General features: G+C 47.8%; 1 protein-coding gene and 1 pseudogene across 2 annotated transcripts in view; both read left to right on the top strand.

Moving 5' to 3' along the window:
- The window catches only part of LOC144602816 (uncharacterized), a 74,958-nt pseudogene that overhangs the window by 32,278 nt on the left and 17,635 nt on the right, over window positions 1-25,045 (top strand). The window lies entirely within an intron of this gene.
- On the top strand, window positions 10,481-23,435 carry LOC144603096 (zinc-binding protein A33-like). The gene is given in 7 exon segments (XM_078416236.1): window positions 10,481-10,891; window positions 12,772-12,867; window positions 13,990-14,058; window positions 14,060-14,224; window positions 18,598-18,620; window positions 18,706-18,821; window positions 21,865-23,435. Coding segments are annotated over 7 exon segments (1,413 nt in total). The 3' UTR covers window positions 22,398-23,435.

Here is a 25,045-nt window from a genome sequence, read left to right as displayed (position 1 = left end):
TCCACCCCCTGCAAGACCAAGTGAACCATAGAGTCGACGTGTGTTCAACAGTTTTGTCACTGTCAATAGACAATAGGTGCAGGAGGAGGCCATTCGGCCCTTCGACACAGCACCACCATTCAATGTGATCATGGCTAATCATTCTCAATCAGTACCCCGTTCCTGCTTCTCCCCATACCCCCTTGACTCCGCTATCCTTAAGAGCTCTATCTAGTTCTCTCTTGAGTGCATTCAGAGACTAGGCCTCCACTACCTTCTGAGGCAGAGAATTCCACAGATTCGCAACTCACTGACTGGAAAGGTTTTTCCTCATCTCCGTTCTAAATGGCCTACCCCTTATTCTTAAATTGTGGCCCCTGGTTCTGGACTCCCCCCCAACATTGGGAACATGTTTCCTGCCTCTAACGTGTCCAACCCCTTAATAATCTTATACGTTTCGATAAAATCCCCTCTCATCCTTCTAAATTCAAGTGTTTACAAGCCTAGCCGCTCCAGTCTTTCAACATAAGAGTCCCCGTTGCCTTTTGAACAACGCTGTGAACTCTGCCTTCACTGGGATTTGTTTTTCTCCCCAAAGCAAGACCGATCGCTATGTAAAAGGAAAAAAAAAGCCTTTCCTGCATTCTTTGTTTTTTTTGGTTAAATTACTTTCAATCCAGCAACGCCTCCTTTGGGTTGTGTGGGGTGGGGTGGTAGTGCTGGTGGGAGGGGGGGAGAGATGAAGAGTTGGGGGCGAGAAAAGACAAGGAGCCCAGGATCAATTAATGACCTCAGATGAATGAATGAATGAATGAATGAATGAATGAATGAATGAATGAATGAGTGAATGAATGAATGAATGAATGAATGAATAAATGAATGAATGAATGAATGAATGAATGAATGAATGAATGAATGAATGAATGAATTGATCAATTAATTAATTAATTAATTAATTAACAGATCAGTCAATTGATTAATTAATTAATCAATCAATTAATTAATTAATTAAATAGTTGATTGATTGATTGATTGATCAATTAATTAATTGATAATTAATGAGTTTAGGGGGAAAAAGACTGCAGATGCTGGTTTAAATAAAAGGTAGACACAAAATGCTGGAGTAACTCAGCGGGACAGGCAGCATCTCAGGAGAGAAGGAATGGATGACGTTTCGGGCCGAGACCCTTCTTCAGACTCTCTATATCTCTCTCGTTTCCCTTTCCCCTGACTCTCAGTCTGAAGAAGGGTCTCAACCCGAGACGTCACACAATCCTTCTCTCCTGAGATGCTGCCTGACCCGCTGAGTTACTCCAGCATTTTGTGTCTACCTTCGAATGAATACGTTTTATGCCGAGTATGTACACATACAAGGTTGCGTCCTTAGCCCCCTACTGTACTCCCTGTACACACACGACTGTGTGGCCAGATTCAGCTCAAACTCCATCATCAAGTTTGCTGATGACACTGTGGTGGTGGGCCGGAGCTCCAACAACGATGAGAAGGCCTACTGGGAGGAGGTGGCTGATCTGGCACTCTGGTGTCAGGACAACAGCCTCCTCTTGAATGTCAAAAAAACTAAGGAGCTGATTGTGGACTTCAGAAGGGCTCAACATTCGAGGACGTACACGCCACTAGAGATAAATGGGATTACTGTGGATTGGGTGAGCAGCTTTAAATATCTGGGAGTCCACATCACAGAGGATCTGACATGGACAACACACATTGCCGCACTGGTGAGTAAGGCAAGGCAGCTCCTTTACCACCTCAGACAGTTGAGGAGATTCAGAGTCTCTCTGAGGATCCTTCAGTGCTTCTACTCTGGGGCTGTAGAGAGCATCTTGTCCGGCAACATCTCAATCTGGTTTGGGAACAGCTCTGCCCAGGACAGAAAGGCTCTGCGGAGAGTAGTGCGTTCGGCTGAACGCACTATGGGAACTACACTCGGCCCCCTGCAGGACCTATACATCAGGAGGTGCAGATCCAGAGTCAGCAACATTATGGGGGACCCCTACCACCCCAGCAACGGACTGTTCCAGCTGCTACGGTCAGGCAAACGCCTCCGATGTCACGCTGTGAAAACGGAGAGAATGAGACGGAGTTTCTTCCTACAGGCCATCAGGACTGTTAATTCTCATATCACCAGGGACTAATTTAATTTACTGTATTAATTTATTTTTTGTGTTAAAAATAAATTTAAAATTCTATTGTGTTTTGTAGTTTTAGCACAATCCGCAGGCGTTGCCACTTCCATTTCACTGCACATCTTGTATATGTATGTGACAAAATAAACTTGACTTGACTTGACTTGACTTGAATGTGCTCCGCTCGCAAGTAACAATAGAATAGAATGGCCTTTATTGCCATGGAAAAACATGTTTTTGGATGACGCTATCAAATGACACGAAAATACAGTAAACCATTAAGAATAAAGCATAAAACATCAAAACATTAAGAATACAACGTTACGGTTTAAACATGTGAGTGAAATAAACCAGAGCAAAAAGAGACTACAGACTTTTGGTTATTGAGTAGAGTCTGAAGAAGGGTCTCAACCCGAAACGTCACCCATTCCTTCTCTCCCGAGATGAGGAAAGACATTCTAGCCTTAGAGGGAGTACAGAGAAGGTTCACCAGATTGATCCCTGGGATGGCAGGACTTTCATATGAAGAAAGACTGGATAGACTAGGCTTATACTCGCTGGAATTTAGAAGACTGAGGGGGGAACTTATTGAAACATATAAAATTCTTAAGGGGTTGGAGAGGCTAGATGCGGGAAGATTGTTCCCGATGTTGGGGAAGTCCAGAACCAGGGGGTCACAGTTTAAGGATAAGGGGGAAGTCTTTTAGGACCGAGATGAGAAAACATTTCTTCACACAGAGAGTGGTGAGTCTGTGGAATTCTCTGCCGCAGAAGGTAGTTGAGGCCAGTTCATTGGCTATATTTAAGAGGGAGTTAGATGTGGCCCTTGTGGCTAAAGGGATCAGGGGGTATGGAGAGAAGGCAGGTACAGGTTACTGAGCTGGATGATCAGCCATGATCATATTGAATGGCGGTGCATACAGGCTCGAAGGGCCGAATGGCCTACTCCTGCACCTAGTTTCTATGTTTCTATGCTGCCTGACCTGCTGAGTTACTCCAGCATTTTGTGAATAAATCGATATGTACCAGCATCTGCAGTTATTTTCTTATACTACTCGCATGCTGTCTGATAGGTTCCATTGTTGGCTCGGGAAGGCGTGATCTCAAGAGACAGACACTGTGAAGAACTGCAGAACTGGTAACACAAGAAAGAAGGTGGTGTGGTGTTCGGGGGTAGAGGAGGAATTGTAAGTAGTTAATTCTCCTTCTGGGCGGCAGTAACTACGACTCCCTTAAGCTTAAAGGGGATTATCTATACCTCTCGTTTCCCTTCCAATAGGCAATAGGTGCAGGAGGAGGCCATTCGGCCCTTCGAGCCAGCACCGCCATCCAATGTGATCATGGCTGATCATCCACAATCAGTACCCCGTTCCTGCCCTCTCCCCATACCCCCTGACTCCGCTATCATTAAGAGCTCTGTCGAACTCTCTCTTGAAAGCATCCAGAGAATTGGCCTCCACTGCCTTCTGAGGCAGAGGATTGCACAGATTTACAACTCTCTGAGTGAAAAAGTTTTTCCTCATCTCTGTTCTAAATGGCCTTCCCCTTATTCTTAAACTGTGACCCCTGGTTCTGGACTCCCCCAACATTGGGAACATTTCCCCTGTCTCTCAGTCTGAAGAGGGGTCTCAACCCGAAACGTCGCCTATTCCTTCTCTCCAGAGATGCTGCCTGTCCAAAATGGGTTTTAGGAACTAGGGGTACTCTAAGGTCCGTGAGGCTGAGGTTGGGAAGGAGGGGGGGGGATTTTTTATGTGCGGTCATACCCATGTAAGAGTACAAGAATGGCTGATGAGCTGAGTTATTTTCTTACTCTTTCATTTACCGACGTTAGGTGCAAAATGCTGGAGTAACTCAGCTGTGCAGGAAAATAGCTGCAGATGCTGGTACAAGTCGAAGGTATCACAAAATGCTGGAGTAACCCAGCAGGTCAGGCAGCATCTCAGGAGAGAGGGAATGGGGGTAGGGTACTGACATGGATAGAAAATTGGTTAACAGACAGAAAGCAAAGAGTGGGGATAAATGGGTCCCTTTCGGAATGGCAGGCAGTGACCAGTGGGGTACCGCAAGGTTCGGTGCTGGGACCCCAGCTATTTACGATATACATTAATGACTTAGACGAAGGGATTAAAAGTACCATTAGCAAATTTGCAGATGATACTAAGTTGGGGGGTAGTGTGAATTGTGAGGAAGATGCAATAAGGCTGCAGGGTGACTTGGACAGGTTGTGTGAGTGGGCGGATACATGGCAGATGCAGTTTAATGTAGATAAGTGTGAGGTTATTCACTTTGGAAGTAAGAATAGAAAGGCAGATTATTATCTGAATGGTGTCAAGTTAGGAGGAGGGGGAGTTCAACGAGATCTGGGTGTCCTAGTGCATCAGTCAATGAAAGGAAGCATGCAGGTTCAGCAGGCAGTGAAGAAAGCCAATGGAATGTTGGCCTTCGTAACAAGAGGAGTTGAGTATAGGAGCAAAGAGGTCCTTCTACAGTTGTACCGGGCCCTGGTGAGACCGCACCTGGAGTACTGTGTGCAGTTTTGGTCTCCAAATTTGAGGAAGGATATTCTTGCTATGGAGGGCGTGCAGCGTAGGTTCACTAGATTAATTCCCGGAATGGCGGGACTGTCGTATGTTGAAAGGCTGGAGCGATTGGGCTTGTATACACTGGAATTTAGAAGGATGAGGGGGGATCTTATTGAAACATATAAGATAATTAGGGGATTGGACACATTAGAGGCAGATAACATGTTCCCAATGTTGGGGGAGTCCAGAACAAGGGGCCACAGTTTGAGAATAAGGGGTAGGCCATTTAGAACGGAGATGAGGAAGAACTTTTTCAGTCAGAGGGTGGTGAAGGTGTGGAATTCTCTGCCTCAGAAGGCAGTGGAGGCCAGTTCGTTGGATGCTTTCAAGAGAGAGCTGGATAGAGCTCTTAAGGATAGCGGAGTGAGGGGGTATGGGGAGAAGGCAGGAACGGGGTACTGATTGATAGTGATCAGCCATGATCGCATTGAATGGCGGTGCTGGCTCGAAGGGCTGAATGGCCTACTCCTGCACCTATTGTCTATTGTCTATTGTCTATTGAATGGGTGACGTTTCGGGTCGAGACCCTTCTTCAGACTGATGTCAGGGGGGGCGGGACAAAGGAAGGATATAGCTGGAGACAGGAAGACAGTGGGAGATCTGGGAAGGGGGAGGGGAAGAGAGGGACAGAGGAACAATCTAAAGTTGGAGAAGTCAATGTTCATACCGCTGGGCTGCAAGCTGCCCAGGCGAAATATGAGGTGCTGTTGCTCCAATTTCCGGTGGGACTCACTGTGGCACTGGAGGAGACCCATGACAGAAAGGTCAGACTGGGAGTGGGAGGGGGAGTTGAAGTGCTCAGGTCGGTTATGGCGGACTGAGCGAAGGTGTTGAGCGAAACGATCGCCGAGCCTGCGTTTGGTCTCGCCGATGTACAGAAGTTCACATCTAGAGCAGCGGATGCTATAGATGAGGTTGGAGGGGGGTGCAGGTGAACCTTTGTCTCACCTGGAAAGACTGTTTGGGTCCTTGGATGGAGTTGAGGGGGGAGGGGGGAGGGGGGAGGTAAAGGGACATCGGCGGTGGAGCAAGACGGCACTCAGTGGCGATGCTCAGTAACTGCAAGCCGGCAGCAATCCGGGCAAAGGCTGCTTCCTTTTCAGGAAGAAATGCAAATGAGGCGAGCAGCCAGGAAAAGGGGGCAAATTGTGAAAAAGATCAGAAAGTGAGGTAAAGCGAGGAATGAAAGGCGCAAAAAAATGTCCTTTGCCCTATTTTCGGCAATCAAGTGCACAAAAAAAATCAAAGTTTTGGGTCGTACTGACTTGGAAGTGTAATGGGAGAGGTTGGCAGGGACAGAGCGACGAATTTTCAGCATACTTTCCATACTTTGGGAAAAAAAAGACATGGGACACGGGGGTCAAGCTGCAGAGGGCGGTGGGGGGCAGGTGGGGACTGAACAGGCGCTGCTGATCAATCTCTCTTGAATGCACTCAGAGAATTGGCCTCCACTGCCTTCTGAGGCAGAGAATTTCACAGATTCACAACTTTCTGACTGAAAAAGTTTTTCCTCGTCTGCGTTCTAAATGGCCTACCCCTTACGAGCCAGCACCGCCAATCAATGTGATCATGGCTGATCATTCTCAATCAGTACCCCGTTCCTGCCCTCTCCCCATACCCCCTGACTCCGCTATCCTTAAGAGCTCTATCTAGCTCTCCCTTGAATGCATTCAGAGAATTGGCCTCCACTGCCTTCTGAGGCAGAGAATTTCACAGATTTACAGCTTTCTGACTGAAAAAGTTTTTTCTCGTCTGCGTTCTAAATGGCCTACCCCTTATTCTTAAACTGAAGTGGGGCCCCTGGTTCTGGAATCCCCCAACATTGGGAACATGTTTCCTGCCTCTAACGTGAACAACCCCTTAATAATCTTATACGTTTCGATAAGATCCCCTCTCATCCTTCTAAATTCCAGTGTTTACAAGCCTAGTCGCTCCAGTCTTTCAACATATGACAGTCCTGCCATTCCGGGAATTAACCTGTGAAATCAGAGTGTGGATTTGCAAAGAGAGTCTGGAGAGGTCTGCAGGGGTCCCTGTCACGATTCATTCCGAGCAGCACCGTCACAGAGGACTCTGTGATCTACGGACTGTTCCCAGGGACGCATTCGGAGACCGACATCGAGTGCTGCTGGAAGGTCATCAACTCGGTGAAAGACGCTCTTTGGTCTGCCCGAGCTTTGTTGGCCTCCCATCGGAGCAAGATGTCCGTCGGGGAATGTTGCTGACTGGCCCGCTGCAGACTGCAGGAGTACGTGCTGAGGGACGCACTGAGGCTCGGTGCAGCCAACGCCAAGGCCCTGTGGGGGAGGGCCACAGTCTGTGTCCTTCCGCTGCTGGACATGGGGGGCAGGGTGTGGTGGAGACGCCCCTCCATATAAGGGATACTGGGTAAATGTCTGTAAATGTATGTAAATGTCTGTAAATTTGGAAGTGAATGCCTGTATCGAATGTGTAACCTCCGGAAAAGTCGGATGGGTTTGTTAAAAAAGAAGATGTTTTGTAAGCGATATTTATTACTTGAATAAAGTATTTTTAGATATTAAAAAAAGGGGACACGGGGGTCAAGCTGCTGAGGGGGGTGGGGGGCAGGTGGGGACTGAACAGACGCTGCTGATCAATCTCTTTTGAATGCATTCAGAGAACTGGCCTCCACTGCCTTCTGAGGCAGAGAATTCCACAGATTCACAACTCTCTGACTGAAAAAGTTTTTTGTCGTCTCCGTTCTAATTGGCCTACCCCTTATTCTTAAACTGAAGTGGGCCCCTGGTTCTGGACTCCCCCAACATTGGGAACATGTTTCCTGCCTCTAACGTGTCCAACCCTCCCGAGATGCTGCCTGACCTGCTGAGTTACTGCAGCATTTTGTGAATAAATCGATTTGTACCAGCATCTGCAGTTATTTTCTTATACCCTTTAATAATCTTATATGTTTCGATAAGATCCCCTCTTATCCTTCTAAATTCCAGTGTATACAAGCCTAGTCGCTCCAGTCTTTCAACATATGACAGTCCCGCCATTCCGGGAATTAACCTAGTAAACCTACGCTGCACACCCTCAATAGCCATTTGAAAACAATGAGGAACAACGTTCGATCAGCCTAACAAGGGTTTAACTTTTGGATTTTTTTTCTCCACATTATTCCCTTTATCGTTTATCTGCACACTGTAAATGGCTTGATTGTAATGTTTTTAGGCTGACTGGATAGGACGTAACAAAAGTTTTTCATTGTACCTCGGTACACGTGACAATAAGCTAAACTCAAACAGAGTCGAATAATTCCATCTACGTGAACGCAACTCCCCCGGCCACTTTGCCAGCCCTCCACACAGTGGGAAATGTCCGTCCGAGACCCAGGCTCTCAGCCACTCTCACTGCTCCTGTCCGTAGACACCACCTCTCTCCGGCCTTTCCGCTGCAATACTTCAATACATTCAAAACTCCGCTGCCCGTCTACTCACCCACTCCCCGATCCGTGACCATATCACCCCCGTCCTTTACAAACTCCACTGGCTCCCCATCCCCCAGAGAATCCAGTACAAAATCCTCCTCATGACCTACAAAGCCCTCCATAACCTGGCCCCATCCTACCTGACTGACCTCCTCCACAGGCACACTCCCACCTGCACCCTCCACTCTGCTGCTGCCAATCTCCTGTCCCCCCCCCCATCGGACCAAACTCAGATCCTGGGGGGACAGGGCTTTCTCCATCGCTGCTCCACCCTCTGGAACTCACTACCCCAAACCGTCAGAGACTCCTCCTCACTCACCACATTCAAAACATCACTGAAGTCTCACCTGTTCAGCACTGCCTTCAACCACTGAAGGTCACCTCACCTTCTGTCTCCTTTTTCTGTACGTTTACTTATTTATCTATTTATTCAATTCTCTATGTTCTAGAAATCCCTGTAAAGCGTCTTTGAGTGTTTGAAAAGCGCTATATAAATGTAATGCATTATTATTATTATTATTATTATTATTATTAAGGATAGCGGAGTCAGGGGGGTATGGGGAGAACGCAGGAACGGGGTACTGATTGAGAATGATCAGCCATGATCACATGAATGGCGGTGCTGGCTGGAAGGGCCGAATGGCCTCCTCCTGCACCTATTGTTTATTGTCTATTGTCTATTGTCTATTGTCTATTGTCTATTGTCTATTGTCTATTGTCTAGTGTCTATTGTCTATTGTCTATTGTCTAGTGTCTATTGTATTGTCTATTGTCTATTGTCTATTGTCTATTGTCTATTGTCTAGTGTCTATTGTCTATTGTCTATTGTCTATTGTCTAGTGTCTATTGTCTATTGTCTATTGTCTATTGTCTATTGTCTATTGTCTATTGTCTATTGTCTATTGTCTAGTGTCTAGTGTCTAGTGTCTATTGTCTAGTGTCTAGTGTCTAGTGTCTAGTGTCTAGTGTCTATTGTCTATTGTCTAGTGTCTATTGTCTAGTGTCTATTGTCTAGTGTCTAGTGTCTATTGTCTATTGTCTAGTGTCTATTGTCTATTGTCTAGTGTCTAGTGTCTATTGTCTAGTGTCTATTGTCTATTGTCTAGTGTCTATTGTCTAGTGTCTATTGTCTATTGTCTATTGTCTATTGTCTAGTGTCTATTGTCTAGTGTCTATTGTCTAGTGTCTATTGTCTATTGTCTATTGTCTATTGTCTAGTGTCTATTGTCTAGTGTCTAGTGTCTATTGTCTATTGTCTATTGTCTAGTGTCTAGTGTCTATTGTCTATTGTCTATTGTCTATTGTCTAGTGTCTATTGTCTAGTGTCTATTGTCTAGTGTCTATTGTCTATTGTCTAGTGTCTATTGTCTAGTGTCTATTGTCTAGTGTCTATTGTCTAGTGTCTATTGTCTAGTGTCTATTGTCTATTGTCTAGTGTCTAGTGTCTATTGTCTATTGTCTAGTGTCTATTGTCTAGTGTCTATTGTCTATTGTCTATTGTCTATTGTCTAGTGTCTATTGTCTAGTGTCTATTGTCTAGTGTCTATTGTCTAGTGTCTATTGTCTAGTGTCTATTGTCTAGTGTCTATTGTCTAGTGTCTAGTGTCTATTGTCTATTGTCTAGTGTCTAGTGTCTAGTGTCTATTGTCTAGTGTCTATTGTCTATTGTCTAGTGTCTATTGTCTAGTGTCTATTGTCTATTGTCTAGTGTCTATTGTCTAGTGTCTATTGTCTAGTGTCTATTGTCTATTGTCTAGTGTCTAGTGTCTATTGTCTAGTGTCTAGTGTCTATTGTCTAGTGTCTAGTGTCTAGTGTCTATTGTCTATTGTCTATTGTCTATTGTCTAGTGTCTATTGTCTAGTGTCTAGTGTCTAGTGTCTAGTGTCTATTGTCTAGTGTCTAGTGTCTATTGTCTATTGTCTAGTGTCTAGTGTCTAGTGTCTAGTGTCTATTGTCTAGTGTCTATTGTCTATTGTCTATTGTCTATTGTCTATTGTCTATTGTCTAGTGTCTATTGTCTAGTGTCTATTGTCTATTGTCTAGTGTCTATTGTCTAGTGTCTATTGTCTAGTGTCTAGTGTCTATTGTCTATTGTCTATTGTCTAGTGTCTATTGTCTATTGTCTATTGTCTAGTGTCTATTGTCTATTGTCTATTGTCTAGTGTCTATTGTCTATTGTCTAGTGTCTAGTGTCTATTGTCTATTGTCTATTGTCTAGTGTCTATTGTCTATTGTCTATTGTCTATGTAGTGGTGTGAATCCCCTGAGCTCAGCAGCGCGCCTATTGGACAGTCGCAACGCCGCGAACCAGGAAGTAGCCGAAATGGCTTCCAAAGCTCAAGATGAGAATTGGACGGAGGAGACAATTTGCTCCATCTGCCTTGAATTCTTCACCGACCCGGTTTCACTGGAGTGCGGCCACAACTACTGTCGCCACTGCATCACCCGGTGCTGGGAAACGACGAATGTGAACTCCTGCCCGGAGTGCAGGCTCGAATTTCCGGGGATCCCTTCCGCGACCAACTGGGCCCTGGCCAGCCTGGCCGAGAAAGCTCAGAGATCAAGGCAGAGCCGGAGGGAGACGGACGGCAAACTCCTCTGCGAGGAACACCAGGAAGAGCTGAAGCTGTTTTGCGACACCGACAAGAGACTGATCTGCCTGATTTGTCGGGACGCCCGGGAACACAAGTCCCACAACTGCATGCCGATTAAGGAAGCCGTCGAAATCTACAAGGTATTTGTTCACAAAATGCTGGAGTAACTCAGCGGGTCAGGCAGCATCTCTGGAGAGAGGGAATGGGCGACGTTTCAGGTCGAGACTGATGTCAGGGGGGGGGGGGGGACGACGACAAAGGAAGGATATAGGTGGAGACAGGACGGCAGTGGGAGATCTGGGAAGGAGGAGGGGAAGAGAGGGACAGAGGAAATATCTAAAGTTGGAGAAGGAATGGGTGACGTTTCGGGTCGAGACCCTTCTTCAGACTGATGTCAGGGGGGTGGGACAAAGGAAGGATTTAGGTGGAGACAGGAAGATAGAGGGAGATCTGGGAAGGAGGAGGGGAAGAGAGGGACAGAGGAACTATCTAAAGTTGGAGAAGTCAATGTTCAGACCACTGGGCTGCAAGCTGCCCAGGTGAAATATGAGGTGCTGTTCCTCCAATTTGCGGTGGGCCTCACTATGGCACTGGAGGAGGCCCATGACAGAAAGGTCAGACTGGGAATGGGAGGGGGAGTTGAAGTGCTCGGCCACCGGGAGATCAGTTTGGCCAACGCGGACCGAGCGCAGGTGTTGAGCGAAGCGATCGCCGAGCCTGCGCTTGGTTTCACCGATGTAAATAAGTTGACATCTAGAGCAGCGGATGCAAAAGATGAGGTTGGAGGAGGTGCAGGTGAACCTTTGTCTCACCTGGAAAGACTGTTTGGGTCCTTGGATGGAGTTGAGGGGGGAGGTAAAGGGACAGGTGTTGCATCTCGTGCGGTTGCAGGGGAAAGTGCCCGGGGATGGGGTGGTTTGCGTAGGAAGGGACGAGTGGACCAGGGAGTTACGGAGGGAACGGTCTCTGCGGAACGCAGAAAGGGGAGGTGATGGGAAGATATGGCCAGTGGTGGGGTCCCGTTGGAGGTGACGGAAATGTTGGCGGATGATTTGTTGGATCCGCTGGCTGGTGGGGTGGAAGGTGAGAACGAGGGGGATTCTGTCCTTGTTGCGAGTGGGGGGAGAGGGAACAAGAGCGGAGCTGCGGGATGTAGAAGAGACCCTAGTGAGAGCCTCATCTATAATGGAGGAGGGGAAGCCCCGTTTCCTGAAGAATGAGGACATCTCTGAAGCCCTAGTGTGAAACACCTCATCCCGGGCGCAGATGCGGTGTAGACGGAGGAATTGGGAGTTGGGGAAATCTACAAGGTACACGGCTTCAGGACTCCAGGGACCTCTGAACTTTTGGGAGAGGATGGAGAGGCTGGGTCTCTATTCCCTGGAGCGCCGGAGGACGAGGGATGATCTTCTCGAGGTGTACAAAACCATTAGAGGAATAGATCGGGTAGATGCACAGAGCTTCTTGCCCAGAGTAGGGGTGGGTGGGGGGGGGGGGGTTGGTCGAGAACCAGAGGACAGAGAATTAAGGTGAAGGGGGAATGATTCTATGGGAATCTGAGGGATAGCTTTTTCACACAAAGGGCGGTTGGTGTATGGAACGACCTGCCGGAGGAGGAGGTTGAGGCTGGGACTATCGCAACATTTAAGAAGCAATTGGACAGATACATGGATATATATATAGATACATAGACAATAGGTGCAGGAGTAGGCCATCCGGCCCTTCCAGCCAGCACCGCCACTCAATGATATCATGGCTGATCACCCACAATCTATACCCCGTTCCTGCCTTCTCCCCATACCCCTTGATTCCGTTAGCCCGATCTAACTCTTTTGAAAGCTCTAACTAACTCTCTTTTGAACGGTGGACAGGAGAGGCTTAGATGGATATGGGCCAAACGCACGTAGGTGGGACTGGTGTAGATGGAGCATGTTGGCCGGTGTGGGCAAGTTGGGCCGAAGGGCCTGGTTCCACACTGTATCACTCTGTGACTCACGAGATCCTATTCTCCCAATCCCAGGATCAGATGAAATCCTCCTACATCTCTCTCTCCAAGAAGATATCAGAATTCCAGGAAATGGAACTGCAGCAGAAACAGAGGGTTAGTAAGATTAAGGTAAAACATAACACTTTCTGGTGATCTTCTGGGCTCGCGATTAGTCTCGCTTCGTCACACTGAAATATTAATATTCAAAATATAGGAGTCTGAAAATTGTAACATCCAGGTTCAGTAGCTTATTCCCTACAACCATCAGGCTAATAAAGGCGACAACCTACAAATAAGCTCCGAACTACACAGACTAGGGCATAATTTTTATCTCTGCACTATTATTTGTGTGTTTTTAGATACACTTAACTTTTAGTTGTTTACTAGACCAAGTGGGCCCAAACCTCTCCTGCATTTGTGATGCACCCTCTCCTCCCCACTCCCCTCTCCCCTTCCCCCCCTCCCCTCCATCCCTCCACTCCCCCTCTCCCTCCCCATCCCCTTCCCGCTCCCCTTCCCCCCTCCCCTACCCCTCTCCCCTTCCCCCCTCCCCTCCCCCTCCACCCCTCCACCCCCCTCTACCTCCCCATCCCCATCCCCTTCCCCTCTCCCCTTCCCTCCTCCCCTCCCCCTCCACCCCTTCCCCCTCCCCCTCCACCCCTTCCCCCCTCCCCGCCTCCTCCCCTCTCCCTCCCTCCTCCCCCTCCCCTCACCCCTGCCCTCCCCCTCCCTTCCTCCTCCCCTCTCCCTCCCTCTCCCCTCACCCCTGCCCTCCCCTCCCCCTTCCCCTCCCCTCTTACCCCCCCCCACTCCACCCCCTCAACCCCCTTATCCTCCCTCCCTCCAATCCCCTCCTCCCACTCCCTCCACCCCCTCTCCATCCCCTCCCCCTCCCTCCAACCCCCCTCCCCCCTCCCTCCCTGCCTCCCCCTCCCTCCCTAGGAGATAGATTTAAACATTTAAACGTGAATAACTTAAAAAATATAACACCGATTTCAATGAAACCTCTTCCATTGGCACCAAAGGGACGACGGTGAGTAAGGTGGGCCTAAAATTGCTATCGTGTACCGTTTTGGCTGTAGTTCAGGAACAAACAAACAAACAAATGAGAGTTTTAGTATATAGATTATGGTGTTTACAGAGCATTATGTTTACATTTCTGTTGTGCTGCAGCAAGTAAGAATTTTGTCCTTCAGTATCAGGGGTGGATGACAATAAAACTCTCTTATCTCTTGTTTCTTCACTTAAAAGAAACAATCGCGCGACCTGCAAACTCGCGTGGCGTCAGAATTCGCTGAAGTGCACAAGATTCTCGCCAAGAAAAAAACAGCGCTTAGTCAAAAGCCTCAAGGAAGAAGAGAAAAAATTCGTGAGCATAATGGAAAGAAATCTTAAATACATTCAAGATAAGTTGACATTCATTCAAGGGAAACTGGCAAATCTGGAAAAACAGTTGAAGCAGAAAGATGGTGCTATCTTCCTGAAGGTGAGTGTCCAAATGTATTTGAAATGTTGTGATAGTACCTGCCTCAACGAGCTCCTCGGTCAACTCGTTCCATTGACCCAGGGGCCTCTCTGGGAAAAAGTTGTCCCTTAGGTTCCTATTAAATCTTTACTATCTGAGTTCCTTTCTGAACCCTACCTATTTTTTAATTCTGTCCCGAAGAGGAGTTTATTTTGATTTTGAACCTATCTTCTTGGCATTATGCCATCTTCCTGAAGATTTACGAGGATGTTGCTGAGACTAGAGGGTGTGAGCTATAGGGAGAGGTTGAGTAGGCCGGGACTCTTCCTTGGACCGCAGGAGGATGAGGGGTGATCTTATTGGGGTGTACAAAATCATGTACAAAATCATTTATCATGCCTATACATGTAGGCTTGTATACACTGGAATTTGGAAGGATGAGAGGGGATCTTCTTGAAACATGTAAGATTATTAAGGGATTGGACACGTTAAAGGCAGGAAACATGTTCCCAATGTTGGGGGAGTCCAGAACCAGGGGCCACAGTTAAGAATAAAGGGTAGATAGAGCTCTTAAAGATAGCAGAATCAGGGGGTATGGGGAGAAGGCAGGAACGGGGTACTGATTGTGAATGATCAGCCATGATCACATTGAATGGCGGTGCTGGCTCGAAGGGCCAAATGGCTTACTACTGCACCTATTGTCTATTGCCTTTTGTCATGAGAGGAATAGGTCGGGTAGATGCACAGAGTCTCTTGCGCAGAGTAGGGGAATCAAGGACCAGAGGACATAAGTTTAATGTGAATGGGAAAACATTTAATAGGAATCTGAGGGGTTAACTTTTTCACACAAAGGGTGGTGGGTGTATGGAACAAACTGCCAGAGGATGTAGTTGAGGCTGGGATTATCACAATGTTTAAGAAACAGTTAGACAGGTACATGGATAGGACAGGTTTGGAGGGAGGTAGACCAAGCACAGGCAGGTGGGACTAGTGGAGCTGGGACATGTTGGCTGGTGTGGGGCAAGTTGGGCCAACTGTGGGGCAAGTTGGGTCCCATGTATCCAACAGTATACATACTGTTTCCACGATGTATCACTGTATGGCTAGGTCATATTGCAGTCCAGGTAGAGCTACATGGTGTGAGTGCCGTCTCTTATGGTGAGTGAAATAAGTGCAATCTCTCAAATCCAAATTACTTTTTTTGTAATTAAAGAGGCACGTTGCAAAATTAAGATTTATTGTTCAAATTCAATCAGATCAGATTTTTTTTTGTTTTGTAATTTAGGCTAGACTCCACTTCTTGTTGGTAGCCCATGCTTTCCCTCTCCCTCCATTCCTCGCCCTTCCCACTTCTCCGACCAGTCTGACTCTCCTTCTGATTACATTGAATCCCTGTCACTTTCTCCCAGCTCACAATTTAAAAACAAAATTCAAAATATACTTTATTCATAGAAACACAGAAACATAGAAAATAGGTGCGGGAGGAGGCCATTCGGCCCATCGTGCCAACACCGCCATTCATTGTGATCATGGCTGATCGTCCACAATCAATACCCCGTGCCTGCCTTCCCCCCCATATCCCTTGATTCCACGAGCCCCTGGAGCTCTATCTAATTCTCTCTTAAATCCATCCAGTGATTTGGCCTCCACTGCCCTCTGTGGCAGAGAATTCCACAAATTCACAACTGTCTGGGTGAAAAAGTTCCTTCCCACCTCAGTTCGAGAAATAAATATATACAATGCATGTTCTTTACAAAACTGCATCCAACATTCTCGGAGGCTATACGTTCAATACATACATTCATTACACCAATTACATTAAATTCCCCCACCACCCTTGCCACTCACATGGCCCACTAGCGTGGAATCCCTTCCATTATTTTGAGGGGCGTCTCTCTCCACCACACCCTGCCCCCCCATGTCCAGCAGCGGAAGGACCCTAGACTGTGGTCCTCCCCCACAGGGCCTTGGCGTTGGCTGCACCGAGCTTCAGTGCGTCCCTCAGCACGTACTCCTGCAGTCTGCAGCGGGCCAGTCGGTCTACGTGACCTTTTCCTTGAACTGACAATAGACAATAGGTGCAGGAGGAGGCCATTCGGCCCTTCGAGCCAGCACCGCCATTCAATGTGATCATGGCTGATCATTCTCAATCAGTACCCCGTTCCTGCCTTCTCCCCATACCCCCTGACTCCGCTATCCTTAACAGCTCTATCTAGCTCTCTCTTGAATGCATTCAGAGAATTGGCCTGCACTGCCTTCTGAGGCAGAGAATTCCACAGATTCACAACTCTCTGACTGAAAAAGTTTTTCCTCATCTCAGTTCTAAATGGCCTACCCCTTATTCTTAAACTGTGGCCCCTTGTTCTGGACTCCCCCAACATTGGGACCATGTTTCCTGCCTCTAACTTGTCCAAACCCTTAATAATCTTATACGTTTCGATAAGATCCCCTCTCATCCTTCTAAATGCTAGTGTATACAAGCCCAGCCGCTCCAGTCTTCTCTTTTGATCTCTTCCACTTCCCTATCTCTGCATTTCCCTCTCCGCTGACACCCAGTCTGAAGAACGGTCTCGGCCCGAAACGTCACCGCCGATTTACTCCAGCGCTTTCTGTCTGTCTTGAGTAACATTCGCTGCGAACAGGGCGTCCCGTTTCATGTCACCAAGCCTCCTCTACATAGGACATAGAACAGTCCAGAAGATGGACACAAAAAGCTGGAGTAACTCAGCGGGACAGGCAGAGTTCTCCGCAGAGAAGAAATGGGTGACGTTTCAGGTCGAGACCCTTCTTCAGGCCTGAAATGTCACCCATTCCTTCTCGCCGGAGATGCTGCCTGTCCCGCTGAGTTCCTCCAGCTTTTTGTGTCTATCTTCTGTACTGCTGGAGGGAGGAGGGGGGAGGAGGGGGGAGGAGGGGGTGGGGGAGGGGGGTGGGGGAGTGGAGGGGAGGGAGGAGAGGGTGCTGCACCAATGTAGGAGAGGTTTGGGCCAAACGGGTCCACTTAGTCTAGTCTACTTTAAACTGTTCCCCTCTTACGTTAAAGCTGTGCTCCTCATCTAAAAATGTCTTTGACATTTCCACCTTGAGAAATAGGTTCTGATTGTTTACTCTCTGGCTGTTGTGCCTCATGCCACGAGCCTCCTCATACCGATCACAGCAAATGCCCCTCGCGAAAACTAGACAAGAGAAACAGAGACAGAGACAGAGAGAACCAATTTAATTCACCTTCGTTCAGTCCACCTGGACCTACCTGATCTCATAGAAACATAGAAACATAGAAAATAGGTGCAGGAGTAGGCCATTCGGCCCTTCAAGCCTGTACGCACCGCCATTCAATATGATCATGGCTGATCATCCAGCTCAGTATCCCGTACCTGCTTTCTCTCCATACCCCCTGATCCCTTTAGCCACAAGGGCCACATCTAACTACCTCTTAAATATAGACAATGAACTGGCCTCAACTACCTTCTGTGGCAGAGAATTCCACAGACTCGCCACTCTCTGTGTGAAGAAATGTGTTCTCATCTCGGTCCTAAAAGACTTCCCCCTTATCCTTAAGCTGTGACCCCTGGTTCTGGACTTCCCCAACATCGGGAACAATCTTCCTGCATCTAGCCTCTCCAACCCCTTAAGAATGTTATATGTTTCAATAAGGTCCCCCCTCAGTCTTCTAAATTCCAGCGAGTTTAAGCCCAGTCTATCCAGTCTTTCTTCATATGAAAGTCCTGCCATCCCAGGGATCAATCTGGTGAACCTTCTCTGTATTCCCTCTAAGGCTAGAATATTTTCCCTCAGATTAGGAGACCAAAACTGTACACAATACTCCAGGTGCGGTCTCACCAAGGCCCTGTACAACTGATTTGAACCGGTTGCTAAACAATTTAATTCTCCTTCCCATTCCCACACTGACCTTTCACTGACTAGGCCTTCTCCATTGTCAGAGTGAGACTAAACGCAAATTGGAGGAACAGCATCTCATATTTCGCTTGGGCAGCCTATGTGTTCAGTTCTGGGCGGTATTAACATTGATTTCTCTAACTTCAAGTAACCTCGGCATTCCCTCTCTCAACATCCCTCCCCCACCCAAGTCACACCAGCTTCTCGTTTTTACCCAACAAACAGCTAACGATGGCCTGTTTCCTTTATCAGCGCTGCTTTTCTTTTGCATATCTTTTCTTCATTTTCCCGTATCGCCCAATATCATTGTCGGTATCTTGCGTTTCCCTTTCCGTCTGAAGACGGGTCTCGAACCGAAACGTCACCCATTCCTGCTCTCCAGAGACGCTGCCTGTCCCACTGAGTTACTCCAGTTTTTTTGCGTCCATCTTCGGTTTAAACCAGCATCTCCAGTTCCTCATGAACCTTAATTAATCTTTATGGTGTATTCATTTCAGGAGGAAACCTCTCGGAAGAGAAGGTAGGACAATTTCTTCTCTGAAACTTTACACCACTTGGGCAAGTGTTTACGATCAATTGTTAACTGACTGTTTACTTTTCTGCAGCCTTGACCAAATAGATCAGAAAGTGTCGGTGGCGGGCAGCAGCCTCTCGTTGGGACATTTCAACTGCACTTTACCTTTTGCAGTGTGGAGAGAATATATCGATACTGTTAAATCTGGTAAACATTTCTCACAAGTTGACCTCTAAAGGTCAAGGTGGTATTTTATTAACAGAGCCGCAGAGTGTTGTACCTGATAGATTTACTGCCTAGAGGTTGGATAAGCTGGGAATCTAAATATCAAATAAGGATACAAAATGTGGTGGGTGTATGGAACAAGCTGCCAGAGGACATAGTTGAGGCTGGGACTGTTCCCACGTTTAAGAAACAGTTAGACAGGTACATGGATAGGACAGGTTTGGACGGATATGGACCAAGTGCAGGCAGGTGGGGCTAGTGGAGCTGGGACAAGTTGGCCGGTGTGGGTAAGTTGGGCTGAAGGGCGAATGGTATGTTGGCATTCATAGCGAGGGGATTTGAGTATAGGAGCATGGAGGTTCTGCTGCAGTTGTACAGGGCATTGGTGAGACCACACCGGGAGTATTGCATACAGTTTTGGTCTCCTGATCTGAGGAAAGACATTCTTGCCATAGAGGGAGTACAGAGAAGGTTCACCAGATTGATTCCTGGGATGGCAGGACTTTCATATGAAGAAAGACTGGATAGACTCGGCTTGTACTCGCTGGAATTTAGAAGATTGAGGGGGGATCTTATAGAAACTTGCAAAATTCTTAAGGGGTTGGACAGGCTAGATGCAGGAAGATTGTTCCCGATGTTGGGGAAGTCCAGAACAAGGGTTCACAGTTTAAGGATAAGGGGGAAGTCTTTTAGGACCGAGATGAGAACGTTTTTTTTCACACAGAGTGGTGAATCTGTGGAATTCTCTGCCACAGAAGGTAGTTGAGGCCAGTTTGTTGGCTATATTTAAGAGGGAGTTAGATGTGGCCCTTGTGGCTAAAGGGATCAGGGGGTATGGAGAGAAGGCAGGTACGGGATACTGAGTTGGATGATCAGCCATGATCATATTGAATGGCGGTTCAGGCTCGAAGGGCCAAATGGCCTCCTCCTGCACCTATTTTCTATGTTTCTATGTTTCCACAATGTATCACTCTATGACTCCATGTAGAATTTGCATGTTTTCCTTGTGACTACGTAGAACTACTGTGAATGGCGGGTTGGTGGTCAGTATGGACTCGGTGGGCTGAAGGGCCTGCCTCCATGCTGTGTCTTTAAAACTAAAGTTTACTCAGTAAAACCAGCCCAAAAACAGCATTCCAATCTTACCAACTATTAAACTGGAACTTGCAGTCACCTGCCCAGCGCAAGAACAATACAAGGGCTCTCCAGTGAGTTATTAATCTAAAGGTCCCCATGAAACATAGAAACATAGAAAATAGGTGCAGGAGGAGGCCATTCGGCCCTTCGAGCCAGCACCGCCATTCATTGTGATCATGGCTGACCGTCCACAATCAATAACCCGTGCCTGCCTTCTCCCTATAATCCCTTGATTCTGCTAGCCCCTTGAGCTCTATCTAACTCTCTTAAATCCATCCAGTGATTTGGCCTCCACTGCCCTCTGTGGCAGAGAATTCCACAAATTCACAACTCTCTGGGTGAAAAAGTTCCTTCTCACCTCAGTTTTAATCACATGGTTCATGAAGGATCTTTCCTCAAAGGTAATTTGTATTTATTCTCTAGTTGTGGATACTGGCAATGTTGCCGTTGTTCTGATTGTTTATTTCAAATACGCGATGAGTTGGAGGTCCCTGGGACCGATAGTGTAAAAAAATAACTGCAGATGCCGGTACAAATCGAAGGTATTTATTTCACAAAATGCTGGAGTAACTCAGCGGGTCAGGCAGCATCTCAGGAGAGAAGGAATGGGTGACGTTTCGGATCGAGACCCTTCTTCAGACTGATGTCAGGGGGGCGGGACAAAGGAAGGATATAGGTGGAGACAGGAAGATAGAGGGAGATCTGGGAAGGGGGAGGGGAAGAGAGGGACAGAGGAACTATCTAAAGTTGGAGAAGTCAATGTTCATACCGCTGGGCTCTAAGCTGCCCAAGCGAAATATGAGGTGCTGTTCCTCCAATTTCCGGTGGGCCTCACTATGGCACTGGAGGAGGCCCATGACAGAAACATAACAAGAGGAGTTGAGTATAGGAGCAAAGAGGTCCTTCTGCAGTTGTACAGGGCCCTAGTGAGACCGCACCAGGAGTACTGTGTGCAGTTTTGGTCTCCAAATTTGAGGAAGGATATTCTTGCTATTGAGGGAGTGCAGCGTAGGTTCACGAGGTTAATTCCCGGAATGGCTGGACTGTCATATGTTGAAAGACTGGAGCGACTAGACTTGTATACACTTGAATTTAGAAGGATGAGAGGGGATCTTATCGAAACCTATAAGATTATTAAGGGGTTGGACACGTTAGAAGCAGGAAACATGTTCCCAATGTTGGGGGAGTCCAGAACCAGGTGCCACAGTTTGAGAATAAGGGGTAGGCCATTTAGAACGGAGGTGAGGAAAAACTTTTTCAGTCAGAGAGTTGTGAATCTGTGGAATTCTCTGCCTCAGAAGGCAGTGGAGGCCAATTCTCTGAATGCATTCAAGAGAGAGCTAGATAGAGCTCTTAAGGATAGTGGAGTCAGGGGGTATGGGGAGAAGGCAGGAACGGGGCACTGATTGAGAATGATCAGCTATGATCACATTGAATGGCGGTGCTGGCTGGAAGGGCCGAATGGCCTCCTCCTGCACCTATTGTCTATTGTCTATGAACTGGTGTGAATCCCCTGAGCTCAGCAGCACACCTAGTGGACAGTCGCAGTGCCGCGAACCAGTAAGTGGCCGAAATGGCTTCCAAAGCTCAAGATGAGAATTGGACGGAGGAGACAATTTGCTCCATCTGCCTTGAATTCTTCACCGAAGGGCAGAATGGCCTCCTCCTGCACCTATTGTCTATTGTCTAGGTCAGACTGGGAGTGGGAGGGGGAGTTGAAGTGCTCAGCCACCGGGAGATCAGCTTGGTTAAGGCGGACCGAGGTCCCTTGGACCGACGGTCAGGAATTCCATTTCCAGTCCCTCAGTGTCGCAACCCACCAGGATCTCTCTATCACCGTGATCCTCACACGCCATTGTCCCTCTAGTTATCTGCTTTCTCCCCCCAGACTCTGTGACCCTGGACGTGGAGAGCGCGCATCCGGAGCTGGAAGTGTCCGGGAGTCTGACGGAGCTGAGACGGACTGGGGTCAGGAGAAGCCTCCGCAACAACAGGAAGAGGTTTACGGAGTGTCACTGCGCGCTGGGATCGGAGGGATTCACATCGGGGAGACATTACTGGGAGGTGGAGGTGGCGGGGAGCCGGCGCTGGGGGCTGGGGGTCGCCGCGGAGTCCGCGGAGAGGAAGGGACGGGTCGACCTGAAACCAGAGGAAGGGTTCTGGACCATCGAGAGATACCGCGAGGAGGTTTCCGCCAGCAATTCCCCCCAGACCCCTCTCTCTGCCGGTCCCATCCCCGGGAGGGTGGGGGTTTACCTCAGTTACGATGCGGGGACCGTCTCATTTTACGACGCGGACACCAAGTCCCGCCTGCACACCTTCACCGGAAATAAATTCGTGGGGAAAATGTACCCCTTCTTTGCTGCGTGGGATGAAAATCAGTGGCTGAAGATATGCTTCATTCCCTGCTCGAAACAGTAAATGGGTCGGGACCCGGGACCGGCGTCAGGAGCGGAGCTGAGGGGCAGAAACATAGAAACATAGAAAATAGGTGCAGGAGGAGGCCATTCGGCCCTTCGAGCCGGCACCGCCATTCATTGTGATCGTGGCTGATCACCCACAATCCGTAACACGTGCCCAACTTCTCCCCATTGATTCCACTTGCCCCTAGAGCTCAGAGAAACATAGAAACATAGAAAATAGGTGCAGGAGTAGGCCATTCGGCCCTTCAAGCCTGTATGCACCGCCATTCAATATGATCATGGCTGATCATCCAGCTCAGTAACCTGTACCTGCCTTCTCTCCATACCCCCTGATCCCTTTAGCCACAAGGGCCACATCTAACTCTCTCTTTAAATTCATCCAGTGATTTGGCCTCCACTGCCCTCTGTGGAAAACAGGTTGGCGATGAACCGGTAGCATTTAATTCCCAAATTTCGTGTTGTGAAACCCTACTGATGGCGGGAATAGAATGTAAATATCAGATTTATTCACAAAATGCTGGAGTAACTCAGCAGGTCAGGCTGCATCTTGGGAGAGAAGGAATGGGTGACGTTTCAGGTTGAGACCCTTCTTCAGACTGTAAATATCAGTGTGGGTCGAGTGGAATAAAATGTGTGTCTCTGCGCATTTGTTCAATGGATCATCATTAGTAAAGGAATGGTATGTGTGAGATTGTTCACAAAATTCCAGGGGTGACTCAGTGAGACAGGCAGCATCTCTGGAAACATGCCTGCCTTCTCCCCATATCCCTTGATTCCACTAGCCCCCAGAGCTCCATCTAACTCTCTCTTAAATTCATCCAGTGATTTGGCCTCCACTGCCCTCTGTGGCAGAGAATTCCACAAACTCACGTCTCTCTGGGTGAACAAGCTTCTTCTCACCTCAGTTTTAAATCGCCTCCCCTTTATTCTAAGACTGTGTGGCCCCTGGTTCTGGACTCCCCCAGAGAGAGGGAATGGGTGGCGTTTCGGGTCGAGACCCTTCTTCAGACTAGGTTCAGTGGAAAGGGAAACGAGAGGTGAGGTGTGAGATTAGTGATGGTCAATTGTACCAATGTTTTGCTCAAATGGTCACCCACTCCCAGCCTGTTCAGAGGTGGCTTTGACATGGGGTGGGGGGGGTGGGGTGGGGGGTGGGGTGGAGAGAGAGAACGAGCAGGAGAGAAAGGGACAAAGCAAGGAAACTGCAAACGCTCTTCCGACGTTCTCAGCGTGTACACGTTCATTAGCGTTCCATTGAGTAGTTGACTCTCATTAACTATCTTTAAGGATCCTTAACTATCCTTACACCAAACGTGCAGAAACAAAGAACAGCAGATGCTGCATATACCAAAGGTGGACACAAAGTGCTAGATATGAAACATCACCTGTCCTCTCTCTCCAGAGATGCTGCCCGACCTGCTGTTACTCCAGCACTTCGAGTCCATCTAAAACCAAGCCCAATGGCCACGTACGTGCTCCCCTCATTTCCCAGCAGGTGGCGGTGTTGCTCCATGTATGGGCACAGCAGTCCTCTTGTCATCTTTCGACAATGGTGACCAATAGATCACTCTTCTGTTGGTTCTTAGTCCTCCAAAATATTCCAAATGGGATTTAAACTGAAGGTGTTTCACCTGTTTCAGCTTGTGCCACACTCTGATGCAGGGCGATGGGTCCTAGCCGTTTATTGACTTTCCGTTTGTTTTACTAAGAAAAAACATAGAAAATAGGTGCAGGAGTAGGCCATCCGGCCCTTCAATATGATCATGGCTGATCATCCAGCTCAGTAGCCTGTATCTGCCTTCTCTCCATACCCCCTGATCCCTTTAGCAAAAAGGGCCACATCTAACTCCCTCTTAAATATAGCCAATGAACTGGCCTCAACTACATTCTGTGGCAGAGAATTCCACAGACTCACCACTCTGTGTGAAGAAATGTTTTCTCATCTCGGTCCTAAAAGACTTCCCCCTTATCCTTAAGCTGTGACCCCTGGTTCTGGACTTCCCCAACATTGGGAACAATCTTCCCGCATCTAGCCTCTCCAACCCCTTAAGAATTTTATATGTTTCAATAAGATCCCCCCTCAGTATTCTAAATTCCAACGAGTATAACCCTAGTCTATCCAGTCTTTCTTCATATGAAAGCCCTGCCATCCCAGGGATCAAGCTGGTGAACCTTCTCTATACTCCCTCTAAGGCTAGAATGTCTTTCCTCAGATTAGGAGATCAAAACTGTACACAATATTCCAGATGCGGTCTCACCAAGGCCCTGTACAACTGCAGCAGAACCTCCCTGCTCCTATACTCAAATCCTCTTGCTATGAATGCTAACATACCATTCGCTTTCTTCACTGAATGCTAACATACCATTCGCTTTCTTTGCTGAATGCTAACATACCATTCGCTTTCTTCACTGAATGCTAACATATCATTCGCTTTCTTCACTGGCAAAAGCACAAAGCGCTGGAAGAAGTCCACGGTTGTGGAGGACATGGCTGCTAGATTACACCGAAGATCGACACAAAATGGTGGTTGTAACTCAGCGGGTCAGGCAGCATCTCTGGAGAAAAGGAATTGCGACATTAAGGTCGGACACGATCAGTCTGCAGGAAGGCCCTGGCCCAAAACGTCGCCTATCCATGTCCTCCAG

The sequence above is a fragment of the Rhinoraja longicauda genome, chromosome 19, assembly GCF_053455715.1.
Source record: "Rhinoraja longicauda isolate Sanriku21f chromosome 19, sRhiLon1.1, whole genome shotgun sequence".
In the NCBI taxonomy this organism is placed as follows: domain Eukaryota; kingdom Metazoa; phylum Chordata; class Chondrichthyes; order Rajiformes; family Arhynchobatidae; genus Rhinoraja; species Rhinoraja longicauda.
The sequence above is the reverse complement of the archived record's forward strand: the minus strand, read 5'-3'. Positions and strand labels throughout refer to the sequence as shown.